This window comes from Pan paniscus, chromosome 21 (assembly GCF_029289425.2).
Source record: "Pan paniscus chromosome 21, NHGRI_mPanPan1-v2.0_pri, whole genome shotgun sequence".
Taxonomy (NCBI): domain Eukaryota; kingdom Metazoa; phylum Chordata; class Mammalia; order Primates; family Hominidae; genus Pan; species Pan paniscus.
In genome coordinates, this window is record NC_073270.2 from 6,886,441 (window position 1) to 6,903,502 (window position 17,062).

The window sequence follows — 17,062 nt, forward strand, 5'->3', positions numbered from 1 at the left end:
CGGCTGGCCGGGCAGAGGGGCTCCTCACTTCCCAGTAGGGGCGGCCGGGCAGAGGCGCCCCTCACCTCCCGGACGGGGTGGCCGGCCGGGCGGGGGGCTGACCCCCCCACCTCCCTCCCGGACAGGGCGGCGGGCCAGGTGGGGGGCTGACCCCCCTACCTCCCCCCCGGATGGGGCGGCTGGCCGGGCGGGGGGCTGACCCCCCCCACCTCCTTCCCGGATGGGGCGGCTGGCCAGGCAGAGGGGCTCCTCACTTCCCAGTAGGGGCAGCCGGGCAGAGGCACCCCTCACCTCCCGGATGGGGCGGCTGGCCGGGCAGGGGGCTGACCCCCCCACCTCCCTCCCGGTCGGGGCGGCTGGCCTGGCGGGGGGCTGACCCCCCCACCTCCCTCCCGGATGGGGTGGCTGGCCAGGCGGGGGGCTGACCCCCCCACCTCCCTCCCGGACGGGGTGGCTGGCCGGGCGGGGGGCTGACCCCCCCCACCTCCTTCCCGGACGGGGCGGCTGGCTGGGCAGAGGGGCTCCTCACTTCCCAGTAGGGGCAGCCAGGCAGAGGCGCCCCTCACCTCCCAGACGGGGCGGCTGGCCGGGCAGGGGGCTGACCCCCCCACCTCCCTCCCGGATGGGGCGGCTGGCCGGGCGGGGGGCTGACCCCCCCACCTCCCTCCCGGACGGGGCGGCTGGCCTGGTGGGGGCTGACCCCCACCTCCCTCCTGGATGGGGTGGCTGCCGGGCAGAGACGCTCCTCACTTCCCAGATGGGGTGGCTGCCGGGCGGAGGGGCTCCTCATTTCTCATATGGGGTGGTTGCCAGGCGGAGGGTCTCCTCACTTCTCAGACGGGGCGGCTGGGCAGAGACGCTCCTCACCTCCCAGACGGGGTCGCGGCCGGGTAGAGGTGCTCCTCACTTCCCAGATGGGGCGGCGGGGCAGAGGCGCTCCCCACATCTCAGACGATGGGCGGCTGGGCAGAGACGCTCCTCACTTCCTAGATGGGATGGTGGCCGGGAAGAGGCGCTCCTCACTTCCTAGATGGCATGGCGGCCGGGCAGAGACGCTCCTCACTTTCCAGACTGGGTAGCCAGGCAGAGGGGCTCCTCACGTCGCAGATGATGGGCGGCCAGGCAGAGACGCTCCTCACTTCCCAGATGGGGTGGCGGCCGGGCAGAGGCTGCAATCTCGGCACTTTGGGAGGCCTAAGGCAGGCGGCATGCTTCGCCGGGTGGTCAGAGCTATTCGCCCATAGTCCGTAGCCCAGAGCCGGGGCTGCTCGGCTCTCCGTCCCGGGGGGCCGGGGCCGGGCTGGAGGCGTGCGAGCCTCTCATCGCCGCCTCCCAGCGCAGCCACCCGAGCCGCCGCCGCCGCCTCCCTCCATGGCTGCGGCGCCGCCACCCGACAGCTCGTCTGGCTCCAGCCCGGTCTCCGTGTCCCTTTTTTTTGTATTTTTAGTAGAGATGGGGTTTCACCATGTTGGACAGGCTGGTCTCAAACTCCTGACCTCACGTGATCGGTCTCAATTTTTTTGTATTTTTAGTAGAGGTTTAGTTTAGAGGTTTCACCGTGTTAGCCAGAATGGTCTTGATTTCCTGACCTCGTGATCTGCCCGCCTCAGCCTCCCAAAGTGCTGGGATTACAGGCGTGAGCCACCGCTCCTAGCCTAATTGTCTTTATTTGAAATTTATTCTCTGTCAGATTCCAGAAAGGATTCATTATGCAAATATTGTGTCCTAATGAGAAATAGTTGATTTTATATCTCAATTATGTGATTAATTGAACTGGATACAGGCCATAAGCAAAGCTGTATGCTTCATTCCATATTGAGCTGTGATAGAAATAATATTGTTTTGAAGTTTTCAAATAAAGACTTCCTTTGAAATGGCATGTTTCATTTTATGTTCTCAATGTTGCAATGGGGCATTTTACTATAGGGTTTTTTAATAGCTTTTTTTTTTTTTTGCAAGTCAGAGTTTTCTTTGTGTATGTATTTTTCATCCCATAATTGATTACATTTTTTCTAGCTGTAGATCTATAGCTCATCCCTAAATATAAAATAATGAATGGTTTTGAAGTCAGTGCTCTCTAGCAAACCTGGCTGAAATGAGATGGTCCTAAGAACTAAGAACCTAGGGAAAAGATAAGATGATCTGCTGCTAACTGCTTCACCCCCTTCTTCCCTGAAAAATTAAGACCAACATATATAATAATTAATTGTACTATAGTGAGATCTTTACAAACACCCCATTTTATAAAAGAGGAAATGGTTAAGACTCTTGAGTATGATCGTGTGGCCTATGAGTATAGTAGAGCCTGATTTCCAACCCAGTCTGTGGGACTTTTACCACTTAAGAGGGACAAAGGGTTAGTCTGGAGGTAGTAAGTTATTTCAGTTGATTATTCACAGTCACTTACAGATCAAACTTCTTGTTCTACTCTTTCCTCCCTTCTCACTACTGCACTTGACTCATCTTAAAAAAGTGGGTGTGGGGGGGTGAATTGATTGTGAAGTGGTGAGTGATCTTTGGAGCAAGGTTTGAAGTCGTGCACGTTAGGTGGATGCCAGCGCCTGGCCCATGACCTGAAAAACATTGAGAGGTAGTCTAGATGTATGATGAATGTATTCCAAAGTTATTATTTTAATATTCAATGATTGTACTTACATTAATTATTAAGTAAAAAAAGCTTTAATATAATAACATGTGCATGTTTTTAAAAATTCAATCAGTGTGGAAAGGCACAGTCCCCACAACTTGCTGTTACATTATACATAACTTTAGATATCATTCTTGTGTCTTTCATCCTTCGCTTTACTGCAGTCATTCTATGTGAGCTCAGGACATTAGAAACATACTTGTTCTTTTATCTTCTAGACTTTCTCAGTTCCGACATTACTTTAAATTGTCAAGGTTTACCTTTTGTCTTCTAATTATAATGTCTTCCAGAGTTTATTTATAGGTCATGTCTAACAAAAACAATAAACAGGCATTTACATTTTTATGTTAATAAAAATGCCCGATATGGCATTCCCCGGGATAAATAATATGAGCTTCTGACTTCTCCCTCCATCTTTTCTACTCCTACTTGCGTCTTCAGTGGTCGAAGCCAGTGCTGGAACTGGCTGGACGGTTTATCCCCCGTTAGCAAAAAACCTAGCACATGCACAAGCCTCTGTGGATCTAACCATCTTCACGTTCCACTGTCTCTTCCAATTTAGGGGCCATTAACTTTATTACCACAATAATTAACATAAAACCTCCAGCTTTGTCCCAATATCAAACACCCCTTTTCGTCTGGTAAGTCCTTATTACAGCGGTCCTTCTACTCCTTTCCCTTCCCATTTTATTAACATAAAAATGTAAATATAGCTCAACAAAGAACCAAGTGAATGATCAAATGCCAAGCAAAGGAGCTGTAATTTATGTCACTGGGTTTTGTTTTGTTGGTTTTTACCCCTTAAATGAAAATGACTCAAGCATCAAATTATCTTTTCTTATACTCTGCTAGTTATTTGGAATTATCCCACATTTTAGTGTGCATCATATTTGGACTGTAACTTTGTCATTTAGTACTTTATTTTTCCTAAGGTTTCTAAGTGCTGGTTTTACTTCTTAGAGTATGCCTGTACCATTTCACCAAAATTTTCCATTCTCTCTTCAATATACTATGGAATACATGGAATCCACCTTTTATTCTTAAAAAACAAAAACAAAAAAACACACTTTCCTTCTGCTTGAGTCTGGATCAGTAGTTCTCCAGACCTGCATTCCTGCTTCATCCTGGGATCTTGCTTCATTGCATTTTTTTCTAAGGAATATTCCCAAGTAAATTTTCAGAAAGTATACAGGACAGGTAAAAAGTTCTAAGCCCTTGCATGTCTGAAAATGTCTTTATTTGGATCTTAGTCTGGCTAAGAGTTTGCTAGCTATTGAAGTCTATTTGGTTTTAATTTTCTCTGCTGTTTATGAGAGGTCTGGTGCTCATCTGATTCTCATTCCTTTGAGGACTGGACTTTTCCTCCTCTTTGTAACCATTTTATCTATCATGCTGTGAAACAGTGAAAGTGTATCTAGTTGTCTCTATCCTGCTTGATTGGCAGGATCTTTTGTCTTCAACTCTAGAATATCTGACTGATTTCTCAGCTTCCTATCAGATGCATTCCTTGGATTATTTGTTTTAACTTTTTCCTCATTCTTTCATTTTCTTTGTTCTGTTTTCTAGATTTCTTTGGCTTTTTCTTATGTCTTCTCTATAAATGCTTGATTTTTATGTACATGCTTTAAATTTTGTTGATTTTGTACTTGTTTCCCCATAGTTCCCTTTTTGTAGTGGCTTATTCCTGTTTTATCATGGCAATATTTTCTCAAAACTCTTAGGCAGTTTGTTTTTAATACTCCCTGAATTATTGCCATTTAATTTTCAAATGTCTGATGAGGAATGAGAAAGTATTTGAAGTAGGTAGGATAGGTTTCCTTTGCAATTTTTTAGGTAGTAGTTTTTTCTCACAAGACTTTACCTCTGAATACAAAGATAGGGGTTTGGGCTATCAGATTTTGCTTTATGAATGTGTTTTTGAATTGGAATTGGGTTTCTCAAATGGTAGAATGAAGAATCTTTATTCTGAAGCTCTGATATTCTCACTGCACAGTTTAGCTCCCTTCATAGAAGGGATGGGTTTGTTTCCTTAGAACAGTGCTCTGGTTTTTGCCAGATGATAAAGTACGCATTCTTCCCCTACCCACCTGTCCACTCACCTTCTCCAAAAATTCTCAACAGCTATTCAATGACTTGTCTTTCTGTTGATTACTGTTTTCTTCCAGCCATCTACTCCTGCTCTCTATTCCTGCCACATCCAACTTGGAAGCTTCTCTGGGGCTCTGCTAAGAATGTTGGGTCCCACTTTTCTTGTACGCTTATAGCTTTTGCCCATGTGTATTCTGGACTTTATTTTGTTTTATCCATCTTTACCATTTGCCGTTTTCAAAAATTTCATTAATATCTCATTTGCTGATGATACCTCTACATACCCCCAAATTTTTAGTGACTCATTTTGGTGGACATTTTGGAGGGAGGCTAGGCAAATACATATGTTCATTTGGCTATCTTGAATTGGAAACTGCTGAAGTAATTTTAGATATACCATTAAACTGTTAATAAGCAAATCTGCTTTTATCTTCCTCAGCATCATGTGAACCCTGAATAGTTAATATCTTGCAGAAACCATCCAAAGTAAGTATTCTAACTGAAAACTATTTAAACTTTTTAGAATCCAGGAGTTGATGTCTGATGATCAGAGAGAAGCAGGTCGGATTCCACGAACAATAGAATGTGAGCTTGTTCATGATCTTGTGGATAGCTGTGTCCCGGGAGACACAGTGACTATTACTGGAATTGTCAAAGTCTCAAATGCGGAAGAAGGTATGGTACAACTCTTTTCATTATTTGTCTCTCAATAATGATTCATCAACGTTCATCTTTTCTAAGATGCTCCTGAACCTCAAATAATTTGAGGAATTTCTTGTTGCTTACATAAGATGAAATATTCCCTTTTAAAAAAAACATGTATTTGTAGCTCCCTATGACTTTGTTTTATATTCTAGTTGAGTCATTGTAGGGAAAATGAAAATACCAACTATTGTATTTAACACTTTTAATTTACAGGTTCTCGAAATAAGAATGACAAGTGTATGTTCCTTTTGTATATTGAAGCAAATTCTATTAGTAATAGCAAAGGACAGAAAACAAAGACTTCTGAGGATGGGTGTAAGCGTGGAATGTTGATGGAGTTCTCACTTAAAGACCTTTATGCCATCCAAGAGATTCAAGCTGAAGAAAACCTGTTTAAACTCATTGTCAAGTATGTATGCTGTCATTTGAAATTTTATTACATAGATGCATGTTGGGGGTTCTCTTGGCTACAGGTAACAAAAAACTAGTCAAAATGGTCGGCAAACCATTGTACCAAATCCAGCACTCCATCCCCTTGAGTATGGCCTATGAACTAAGAATGGTTTTTATATTTTTTAATGGTTGAAATAAATTAAAAGAATATTTCACAACACATGAACTTATATGAAATTCAGATTTCAACTGGATATGGTGGCTCACGCCTGTAATCCCAGCACTTTGGGAGGCCGAGGCAGGCGGATCACTTGAGGTCGGGAGTTCGAGACCAGCCTGGCCAACATGGTGAAACCCTGTCTCTACTAAAAATACAAAAATTGGCCAGGCTTGGTGGTGGGCACCTGTAATCCTAGCTACTCGGGAGGCTGAAGCAGGAGAATCACTTGAACCCGGGAGATGGAGATTGCAGTGAGCCAAGATCGTGCCATTGCACTCCAGCCTGGGCAACAAGAGTGAAACTCTGTCTTAAAAAAAAAAAATTCTGATTTCAGTGTCCATAAATAAAGTTCTACTGGAACATAGCCACACTCATTCATTTACATAGTGTGCTGCTTTTGTGCTACAGTGGCAGAGTTGAATAGTTGTGACAGAGAATGTATATATGGCTCACATATTTTTGCTTTAAACTTTTATAGAAAAAATTTGCTGATTTCTAGTTTAAACAATACAGAATATTTACTGTCTTATACAAGAAGTTTGTCGCTCAACGGAAGAGTGAGGGAACAGTGAATTCCAAAGCCATTTCAATTAGTTCTATGTAGGGTGTTGCTCATAGAGATTCAAATCGAATTAACATATATTCAAAAAGTATTTGATAATTTTATTTCCATGCTATTGCCATGCCGTGGAGAAGCAGCAAAGTATAGGCATTTTTTGCTTTAGTGGTTAAGAGCTTTTCTTTGGAGACAAACCTAAGTTAGACTCCTGCTTTGGGCATTTACTTCCAGTGTGATCTGGGACATATTACTTAATTTCCCCTTTATTTGTATCACCTTAAAATGGAAATAATAAGACTTACCTCAGAAGGTTGTTCTAAAGATTAAGTGGGATTTTATAGTGTACTTAACATAACTACTGCAACATACTGTTACTTTTGATAATTTTTTGACAACTGTGGGGTAATTTTGAAGAAATAGGAGAAAATGAGAGAGACTGAATAATAGATATATCTAAGAGAGGTAAAGAACTGAGAACGTTTTGAAATGCATTATATTATAAAAAGTGATCTTGGCCAGGCACAGTGGCTCAAGCCCGTAATCCCAGCACTTTGGGAGGCCGAGGCGGGTGGATCACCTGAGGTCAGGAGTTCGAGACCAACTGGACCAATATGGTGAAACCCTGTCTCTACTAAAAATAGAAAAATTAGCTGGGCATGATGACAGGTGCCTGTAATCCTAGCTTCCTGGGTGGCTGAGACAGGAGAATCTCTTGAACCTGGGAGGCGGAGGTTGCAGTGATCTGAGATCGCGCCACTGCACTCCAGCCTGAGCAACAGAGCAAGACTGTCTCACAAAAAAAAAAAAAAAAAAAAAAAAAGATTTTGTCATGCTTTGCTGTTCAGTAGGCTCAGGTCTGTAAGAGGATTTGATGCTTTTTCTTTCTGGCTTTAATATGTTAATTAGCTGACTGAGTAAAGAATAGTGCTCCACAGGGGTTTTTTGTCCTTAAATCCTACTTCCCTCTGAATAAAAGCCATTCAGACCCACCCTGGAAGAGAGGCTGCTCTAACTTAGGGTTGCTGGGGTGGTCTTGGAGTGAGTCCTTTGAGCAGGTGGCCAAGGAAGCAACCTGGTCGACAATCCAAACATCTTTGGTTCCTCTTAACAGTTGTAAATTAAAACTGAACATTTTTAGTGGTCCCTCTTCTCCCATACTTATAGAAGAGTAAGTATGGAAAACTTTAGTTTTCTTCCCACAGTTTGCTTTTTCCCCCTCCATGTTTGTGATTTCAGCATCAAAACTAGAATTTTTCATGGTCCTCTATTATCAGTCTAGCAGAGATTGGCAAACTAGGCAGGCTGCCTGTTTTTGTAAGTCAAATTGTATTAAAACACAGCCCCACCCAGTTTACTTACATTACTGTTCACAGTTGCTTGCACACTACAAGTTGAATAGTTGTGACTGAGACAGTATAGCCTGTGAAGCTGAAAATACTTTCTGGCCCTTTAAGAAAAAGTTTGTCAACCCAGCCTAGGTGACAGTAGAAGTTTATGTTTTAGTTTAGGTTCCTTCAGAAGCAATGATTTGGATCAACATAGTTTACTTGGGAGGTGATTCTGGAGTTACTGGTAGGGAAATGATGGCAGCCAGTGTAGGTGCCTTAACGAACAGGTGACCCACTAGCATCTGGGACATAATCCTCCTGGGCCAGTGGAAAACTCCACTGTGGAAAGCCAGCTTCAGTATTTGTCCATTTAAGGGCCTACATTTGGGACTGCCCCCAGGAGTATTAAACACCGCAGCACTTCTGGCCTGCCCATCCTGCCTGCCGGCGATGCTTGTGTGGCCATAGAAAGGTCTTTGGCAGACAGGTGCAGATGCCAGTAGGAAGCCGGAACATACTGAACAGTGAGTGCCAAGGGGATATGAGCACACCACCACCTCCTTCTGTGTTTACATATATTAAAAGGGAATAAAGACTCACGTTTTACTCCTGATTTTCTCTCCCACCCTATTTTTGTTTGTTCCTTGTTTATAAAATTGACAAATATAAATGTACTGTTTTATACTCTTTCTCTTAATTTTTTTTAGAGACAGGGTCTTGCTGTGTTGCCCAGGCTGGATTGCCATGGCACAATCAGAGCTCACTGTAGCTTCAAACTCCTGGCCTTAAGTTATTCTCCCACCTCAGCCTCACAAGTAGCTGGGACTAAAGGTGTGTGCCACCACGCCTGGCTAATTTTTAATTTTTTTTTTTTTATAGATATTGGGGTCTCACTTTGTTGCACAGGCTAGTTTTGAACTTTTGGGCTGAAGCAGTTCTTCCACCTTGGCCTCCCAGAGTGCTTGCTGGGATTACAGGCATGAACCTGTAAACCAAAAATAAAATTCCAAGGCCCCCCACCCATTTAAACAGACTTCCTCCTCAGCCAGGGCTCTTAAGATTTAACCTGAAAGACTGATTCAGGCCACAAAGGGAAGTGGGGGTCAGACATGCCTTATTATACCTCTCTGGCATTAACATCAACACAGATTTTAAATCTAATAAGAAACATTTTACAGCCTGTTCTCTCTGAAACCTGCTAGCTAAAAGCTTCATCTGCATGATAAAACTTTGGTCTCTACAACCTCTTGCATCCCAAACATTCCTTTCTATTGATCCCAGGTCTTTAGACAAACTCAACCAATTGTCAACCAGAAAATGTTTAGATTTACCTGTAGGCTGGAAGCCCATGCTTTAGTTATCCCACCTTTCTGGACTTCCTGGTTCTACAAATCACTGCACCCGGCCTCATTTTCTTATTTAATTTGACCTTTTGACTTGAACTGAAAAAAATGAAATTTTATCCCATCTTAGAGTATTATATACTGAGTTCACTTCTTAGTCTCCTTTCAGTGACTTGGCTGCACAGTCTCAAGATGTCTGTTCACATAAAATACAATATAATCCCGTATCCTAAAATGGAAGACCATGATTGTGACGCATTTTAAGGCTAGTTGTGTAAGAAGAGCAACATTGTATTTAGTTACTTTAAGATGCTTTGCAAGTATCCTCTTTTCCTTATGCAGAGTTTTTAAAAAATTCTAACCTTTATAGATTAACCAAGAATTTTGAGAAATGTACTGTAAGAATAAAATTTCAGTTGAGGGGATGTAAATTTTTTACATTTGTCTTTGTTGATATTAAGCAAGTTAAACAAATTGTAAAGGAGATCTCCTAATGGATCAATGAAGTATAAATTAGAATTTATAAGTTGTGTTCTGTTTTTCAGCTCGCTTTGCCCTGTCATTTTTGGTCATGAAGTAAGTATTTTACTTTATCTTTACTCAAAAAGTATATAAGGTTAGCAAAAATAACATATAAAAACTTTACAGAAAGTAGCAAATTTCTATTGGCCAGTTATTTATATCTTAATATGAATCTTTATTTGTAAATTAATGATATGGGAGGCAAGCAAACTATAGCTCCTTTTTTTAAAAAATTTTTTAAATTTTTTGAGACAGGGTTTCGCTCTGTCACCCAGGCTAGAGTGTGATGGCGCAGTCATGGCTCACTGCAACCTCCAGCTTTGGGGCTCAGGTCATCCTCCTCACCTCAGCCTCCTGAGTAACTGGAACTACAGGCATGCACCACCATGTGCAGCTAATTTTTTTGTATTTTTTGTAGAGATGTGTAGAGATGGGGTTTTGCCATGTTGCCCACGCTGGTCTGTAAGTCCTGGCCTCAAGTGATCCACCCAATTTAGCCTCCAAAGTGCTGGGATTATAGGTGTCAGCCATATAGCTCCTTTTAAGAAAAAACTTTTACCAACTAGAGTAAATATAAATGGGCTTTTATTTTATTTATTTATTTTTTTGAGATGGAGTCTTGCTCTGTCGCCCAGGCTAGAGTACAATGGTGCGATCTCAGCTCACTGCAACCTCCACCTCCCAAGTTCAAACAATTCTCCCACCTCAGCCTGCTGAGTAGCTGGGACTACAGGCATGCGCCACCAGACCCAGCTACTTTTGGTAAGAAATGGGCTTTTAAAGTGACTAGACACTGCCAGTATTAAAGCAAAAACAAATATTTCTCTTTTTTGTGGAATGGATTTATGCCTTGCAAGGTAGGTCTTAGTAATTTCTAAGATAGCTCTCTGATTTTATATGCTTTCAAGTTTTTACTTTTTAATCATTTACGTGATAGAAGTTTGTTTTTAGACTTCCTTTTCTTAGAAAAAAATTATCATGCTTTTAAAACAATCCCCAAACAAATTAATATTATAGAAGGAGGAATACCCCCTTTACTAGTCACCTTTATGTTTTCCTTACTTCTGTTTTTTGTTCTTTTTTCGCACTTGAGCTTGTTAAAGCAGGTTTGGCATTAGCACTCTTTGGAGGAAGCCAGAAATACGCAGATGACAAAAACAGAATTCCAATTCGGGGAGACCCACACATCCTTGTTGTTGGAGATCCAGGCCTAGGAAAAAGTCAGATGCTACAGGTAGACAATCAGTCATTTAGTGTTTGTTCTTTTGCTTGTAAAATGCGTTAATAATTCACAAGTGAATTTTCTCAAAGCATGTAGTGTGTGTTCCAGAGGACATGGTTAGGTGGTGTAAATGAATTGGAATTTGTGTGAGTAATATGTAACTTACATCTGACCATATTTTTAAATTGAGCCAGTCTCCTGTTACAGAGGCTGTACAAACATCTTGGTCTGTTGAGACATCAACTATTAGGAAATATTAACCATTTCTCTAACCATTGTTTTGCTAGTCTTTGTTGTTGTTGTTATGTGACCTCACCTATGAACAGAATAGTTCAGGGGAGTTAAAGCAGGGTCACCTATTCTCCCTCATACAAGTACATAAACACTGTATTGGGCTTTAAGAACAGTCTGCTAAAGGTGTGGGATCTGTCTGTATACATCTCCGCTGCTTCTGAGTCCAAATCAAGGCAACCTTTTTTTTTTTTTTTGAGACAGAGTCACACTCTGTTGCCCAGGCTGGAGTGCAGTGGCATGATCTGGGCTCACTGCAACCTCTGCCTCCCGCTTTTAAGCAATCCCTGTGCCTCAGCCTCCTGAGTAGCTGGGATTATAGGTGCGCACCACCACGCCCAGCTAATTTTTGTATTTTTAGTAGAGACAGGGTTTTGCTGTGTTGGCCAGGCTGGTCTTGAACTCCTGGCCTCAAGTGATCCACCCACCTTAACCTCCCAAAGTGCTGGGATTACCGGCGTGAGCCACCACGCTCGGCCCAAAGCAAGGCAACTGCTGTGATCGGTCATTTGCAGATCCCCAAGAAAATTCTGCCTCTGCCAGTCAGAGCCTAGTGGTTTTCCTTTCCTGGGTTTTATGATGGCTTTAGAAGGTGCTGCTTATTGGTATGCTTGTAGTTTCCTTAAAGTGACACCCGGTAAGCCAGCCGTAATGTGCTTTCTACTTGATTTTTTTGAGACAAGGTCTCCCTCTTTTGCCCAGACTGAAGTACAGTGGCGCAACTTTGGCTTACTGCAGCTTCCACCTTGGGCTCAGGCAATTCTTCCAACTCAGCCTCTCAAGTAGCTGGGACTATAGGCATGTGCCACCATGCCTGGCTAATGCTTCTTTTGTAGAGATGGGGTTTTGGCATGTTGCCCAGGCTGGTCTCGAACTCCTGGGCTCAAGCAGATCCACCTGCCTTAGCTTCCAAAGTGCTGGGATTAAAGGTGTGAACCACTGTGCTCAGCCACTGTGCTTTCTAAAAATGCCTGTGGCCCCCTTCTTCACTCGATGTGGAAAATTGACCAGGGCTTCTCTGGCCCTTTAGTAAGTTGTAGTAGTGTGGCTCCTAAATCTTTTTCCAAGGATTGGGACCCTGGCTGCACATCTTAATTACTTTTGGAGCTCTTTGAAAATACCATAGCCCACTGCAAGCCAATTGAGTTAAGAGTTTCTATTAGGGTCCTAGTGTTTATATGTGTACAGCAGTCCACAGATGATTCTAATATGCAGCCAGCCTTGAGAACTGCTTTGATCTTGTCATTACATTATAAACCCACTGTCCTTCATATCTGAGTCATCCTTTATTGCCTGTGGTTGAGTGTTAAACCAGTCATTTTAATTCCTAGATATTATTATAATTCCATAGATATTTCATCTATGTTTGGTTCCTTTTGGCCATCTGGGGCTACTTTTTAAAAAATAAATTCTGCTCTGAGACCTCGCTACAATGTAGCCTGACAACAGAGGCTCAGGGTACCCCTTACAGGTGAAACAAAGCTCATCATGAACAGGAATCTGGGTGCAGTGGCTTACGCCTATAATCCTAACACTTTGGGAGGCCAAGTCGGAAGGATTACTTGAGGCCTGGAGTTCGAGACCAGCCTGTGCAACAAAGTGAGACCCTATCTCTACAAAAAATAAAACAATTAGCTGGGCATGGTGGTGCACACCTGTAGTCCCTGCTACTCCGGAGGCTGCAGCAGGATGATTGCTTGAGCCTAGAAGTTGGAGAATGCAGGGAGCCATCGTTATGCAACTGTACCCCAGCCTGGGCAATAGAGCAAGACCCTGTCTTTAAAAAAAAAAAAAAAAAAGAAAAGAAAACATTATGTTTAGAATATGGAGGAAAAGATGCAAGTGGGGATCTGAATTGTTACAGCTTTCTTTTCTGTCTTTTGTGTGGTATTATACATGTTTGTGTGTGTAACTTTGGAATTAGTGAATTATAGGTGGGAGCCTGTTTTAACCCCTAGAGTGTCTTATCTGTACAAATCTCATAATTTATACATACTGCTTGCAGTATATAAAACTTCCTTTTTTTGCTCTCTCTCTTTTTTTTTTTTTTGAGATGGAGTCTCGCTCTGCCGCCCAGGCTGGAGTGCAGTGGCGTGATCTTGGCTCACTGCAAGCTCCGCCTCCCAGGTTCATGCCATTCTCCTGCCTCAGCGTCCCAAGTAGCTGGGACTACAGGCGCCCACCACCACGCCCGGCTAATTTTTTGTATTTTTAGTAGAGACGGGGTTTCACCGTGTTAGCGAGGAGGGTCTCCATCTCCTGACCTTGTGATCCGCCCGCCTCAGCCTCCCAAAGTGCTGGGATTACAGGCATGAGCCACCACGCCTGGCCTTTTTTTTTTTTTTTAATAAATGTTTCTTGGCAGATAGTTGTTCTAAAATGTGTCTAGTGGTATTGAAAGTGTTAATACCAAGAAGTTACATTGGCAGTTTTTCTTGTTTTTCAGACCTGGAATAATGCCTTTGGCTCAATTTAAAAATAGAATCTGTAATGTTAGTGGAAATTAAACATCCTAAATAGTATAGAGTATGGCATGTAAGCCACACTAAGCCAGGGTTTTTAAAAACGAGACTAACAGGCTGGGTGCAGTGGCTCATGCCTGTAATCCCAACACTTTGGGAGGCCAAGGCAGGAGGACCAAGCTGGACAATATAGTGAGATCCCATCTCTAAAAACAATTTAAAAAAAAATTAGGTGTGGTGGTATGTGCCTATAGTCCCAGCTACTCAGGAGGCTGAAGTGGGAGAATCACTTGAGCCTAGAAGTTTTAGACCAGCCTGGGCAACATAGTGAGACCTTGTTTCTTACAGAAAATTAATTAGCCAGTCATGGTGGCATGCTCCTATAGTCCCAGCTACTAGGGAAGCTGAGGTTGTTGTAACCATGCGAGTTATAGAGAAACGCCACACTTTGAGACAAATTAAAGAGTCCTTTATTAGCCGGCGACCCAGAGACAGCTCACGCCCAAAATTCTCTCAGCCCCAAGGAAGGGGCTAGTTTTGTTTTTATACCATGGTCTAAATAGGGAGGGGGGATTTTAGCTGAAGCAATTTTTACAGAAGCAGAACTGGCAGAAAGTTAAAAAAATTATTGGTTACAAATGCAGTTACAAAAAAATAATCAGTTCCAGGTACAGGGGCTTAAACTATCACAAAGAGATAAATGTAGGGGTTTTGGGTGCCATGCACTGCGCGTGCCCCCAGGAGCTGCTGGTGCAACTCGCCTCAGCATCTCATCAACAGGTGCATTCCTAGACGTGCTTTGAGTCAGTTTTACACTAGCTATGCCTGGAGGGAGGTGAAAGGGTTTACAAGTGAAGAAACTAAATTGGAGTCTGTCCGGCTCTCTCTCTGCTAGGAGAGAGTCACTCAGGTTAAAACAAGGTAGGATATCACAAGGTGGGATGATCACTTGAGCCCAGGAGTTCAAGGTTGCTGTGAGCTAGGATTGTGCCACTGCACTCCAGCCTGGACGACAGAGTGAGACCCTGCCTCAAAAATAATAAATATAACAAAACAAATTAAAAATTAGGCTAACACCAACTGTTATGAACCATTTACTTTATATTTTTGTGTTTTCTTCTTACCACCTAGTAAACCATCATACTCTGTGTGTTATAAGGTTTCTCGGAAAGACTATATAAGTAACAAAAATAATGATAATTACTATTTATTGAGCCAGCAGCATAGGATAACAGTGGGTGTTCGAGATGTGAATACTGTCCCCTGGAATTGGGCAGTGCACTGCCATACACGGCAGTTTTACATTGGGCACTTATGTGCCAGGTACCAAATTAAATGCCTTTCATACATGATTTCATTTATTGTTCAGGGCAATGCTGTGATAAAACATAAGGAAGCTGAGGCTCAGAGAGGTCTGAGAGCCACACAGCTGGTGCATGGTGGAGCCACGATTTAAACAGGTCTGTCTGACTCCAGAGAGCTATGCTTTTAACTCTTGTGCTCTTTACTTTTCTGGCCTGTTATAGCATGTTTGCTCAGAAGGTGAGCATGTATTAAGTCATTTTATTACCTGATGTTTAAAGAAGCATTGGAACCTTCAAAATTAAAATTGGTACTCATGTTTTTGCTTTTCGAACTTGAAAATGAAGCATAAATTGGAATTGTGTTGAGTATTTATATGACCACAGACTTCAGAATCTGACTGCCTGGGTTTGATTGAATCCTGACTTTCCACCTTCATAGCTGTGTAGTTCCTCATTCACTCTTTGTTGGCCTTGGTTTTGACATCAGTAAATCAGGATATAATAATACCTTTCTCTGCTGGTGATGGTGCACCTTGTACACTAAAGCTCTTAAAAGAATACCTAGCATATACCTAACGTTTGTGAGCAACTGCTGTTAGCTATTACTTCCCTTTTACTTTGGATGATTCTCTTAAACTTTTTGTTTCCTTAGGCAGCGTGCAATGTTGCCCCACGTGGCGTGTATGTTTGTGGTAACACCACGACCACCTCTGGTCTGACGGTAACTCTTTCAAAAGATAGTTCCTCTGGAGATTTTGCTTTGGAAGCTGGTGCCCTGGTACTTGGTGATCAAGGTGAGAGGCCAAAGGGAATAATTAGTGATTCTGGGACTTTTTGAAAAGCCTTTTCCTTTTCAGTTAATTTCTTTACATTCTGTTTAAGAGAAACATTTAGATAGCAAAGTCCTAACCAGTAAGTTGACACTGTCAGAAATAATGATTGGAAATGCAGTATCATCATTTTTATACTACAGAATTGAAACTGTAGTTAATGTCATTCATTTTCAGAATCTTATAGCAGATACAAGTATATGTAAAAATCAAATAAATATGTGTAGCTCCCTGAACTTCCCATTTCATACCACCTATCACATTTGTGATCATTTTTTTTAAAAGCCTGTTTTGAAGCTTTGTAGTAAGCTCCCTGTATGGTGGGATTTGGATGTCTTGTGGACTGCCATGTTCCCATTGCCTAGTACATAGGGGCACAGTAAATACTTATTGAATGCGTTACTATGATTTAACTCTAAATAGTTTAGAAACCTTGGCACTGACAAAAAGGTGGATGTCATCCTTTGCTCACAGAGGACTTGCAATAGGAGATTACAGGTGTTACTTCCGATGTTTTTTTCTTTTTATGAGACAGAGTCTTGCTCTGTCACCCAGGCTGGAGTGCAGTGGTGCAGTCTCAGCTTTCTGCAACCTCTGCCTTCCAGGTTCAAGCCATTCTCGTGCCTCCTGAGTAGCTGGGATTACAGGTGTGCGTGACCACATCCAGCTAATTTTTGTATTTTTAGTAGAGACGGGGTTTTACCATGTTGGCCAGGCTGGTCTCGAACTCCTGGCCTCAAGTGATCCACCCACCACACCTCCCAAAGTGCTGAGATTACAGGCTACAGGCGTGAGCCACCACACCTGGCCTACTTGAGAATGAATAGTTTTGCCGTATTGTAACTGAACTCATTGGTTTTTTTCAGGATTTGAGTGACAGGTGATAAGAAATCCAGGCATAGGGCCCAGCAAGAAGAAACCTCTACGTTGGGCTTTGTCACCTAAGTTTCTCTTTGTGATGCCTTCACCTTATTGGGAAAACATGTTTCCATGCATGTGTCAGGCAGTGTCCAGATTCCAGTCCAGTTAAGGTCATTCATTCCTTCTGGTTTGCCAATGACTTCCATATTTCTGAACCCAGGACCTGGTAGCCACATTTGACACAGTTAATCACTCCCTCCTCCTTGAGACCCTTGAAACTCTCGTTG

At 42.8% G+C, this 17,062-nt stretch overlaps 1 protein-coding gene across 2 annotated transcripts in view; it reads left to right on the top strand.

The window, feature by feature from the left end:
- MCM8 (minichromosome maintenance 8 homologous recombination repair factor) overlaps positions 1–17,062 on the top strand; it is a 46,222-nt gene that overhangs the window by 13,788 nt on the left and 15,372 nt on the right. For both annotated transcript variants that reach the window (XM_003821352.5, XM_008974818.3), the window contains exons 9-13: positions 5,259–5,410; positions 5,654–5,849; positions 9,829–9,859; positions 10,899–11,039; positions 15,737–15,878. In XM_003821352.5, the coding sequence (XP_003821400.2) occupies positions 5,259–5,410; positions 5,654–5,849; positions 9,829–9,859; positions 10,899–11,039; positions 15,737–15,878 (662 nt within the window). The remainder of the gene's footprint in view (positions 1–5,258; positions 5,411–5,653; positions 5,850–9,828; positions 9,860–10,898; positions 11,040–15,736; positions 15,879–17,062) is intronic.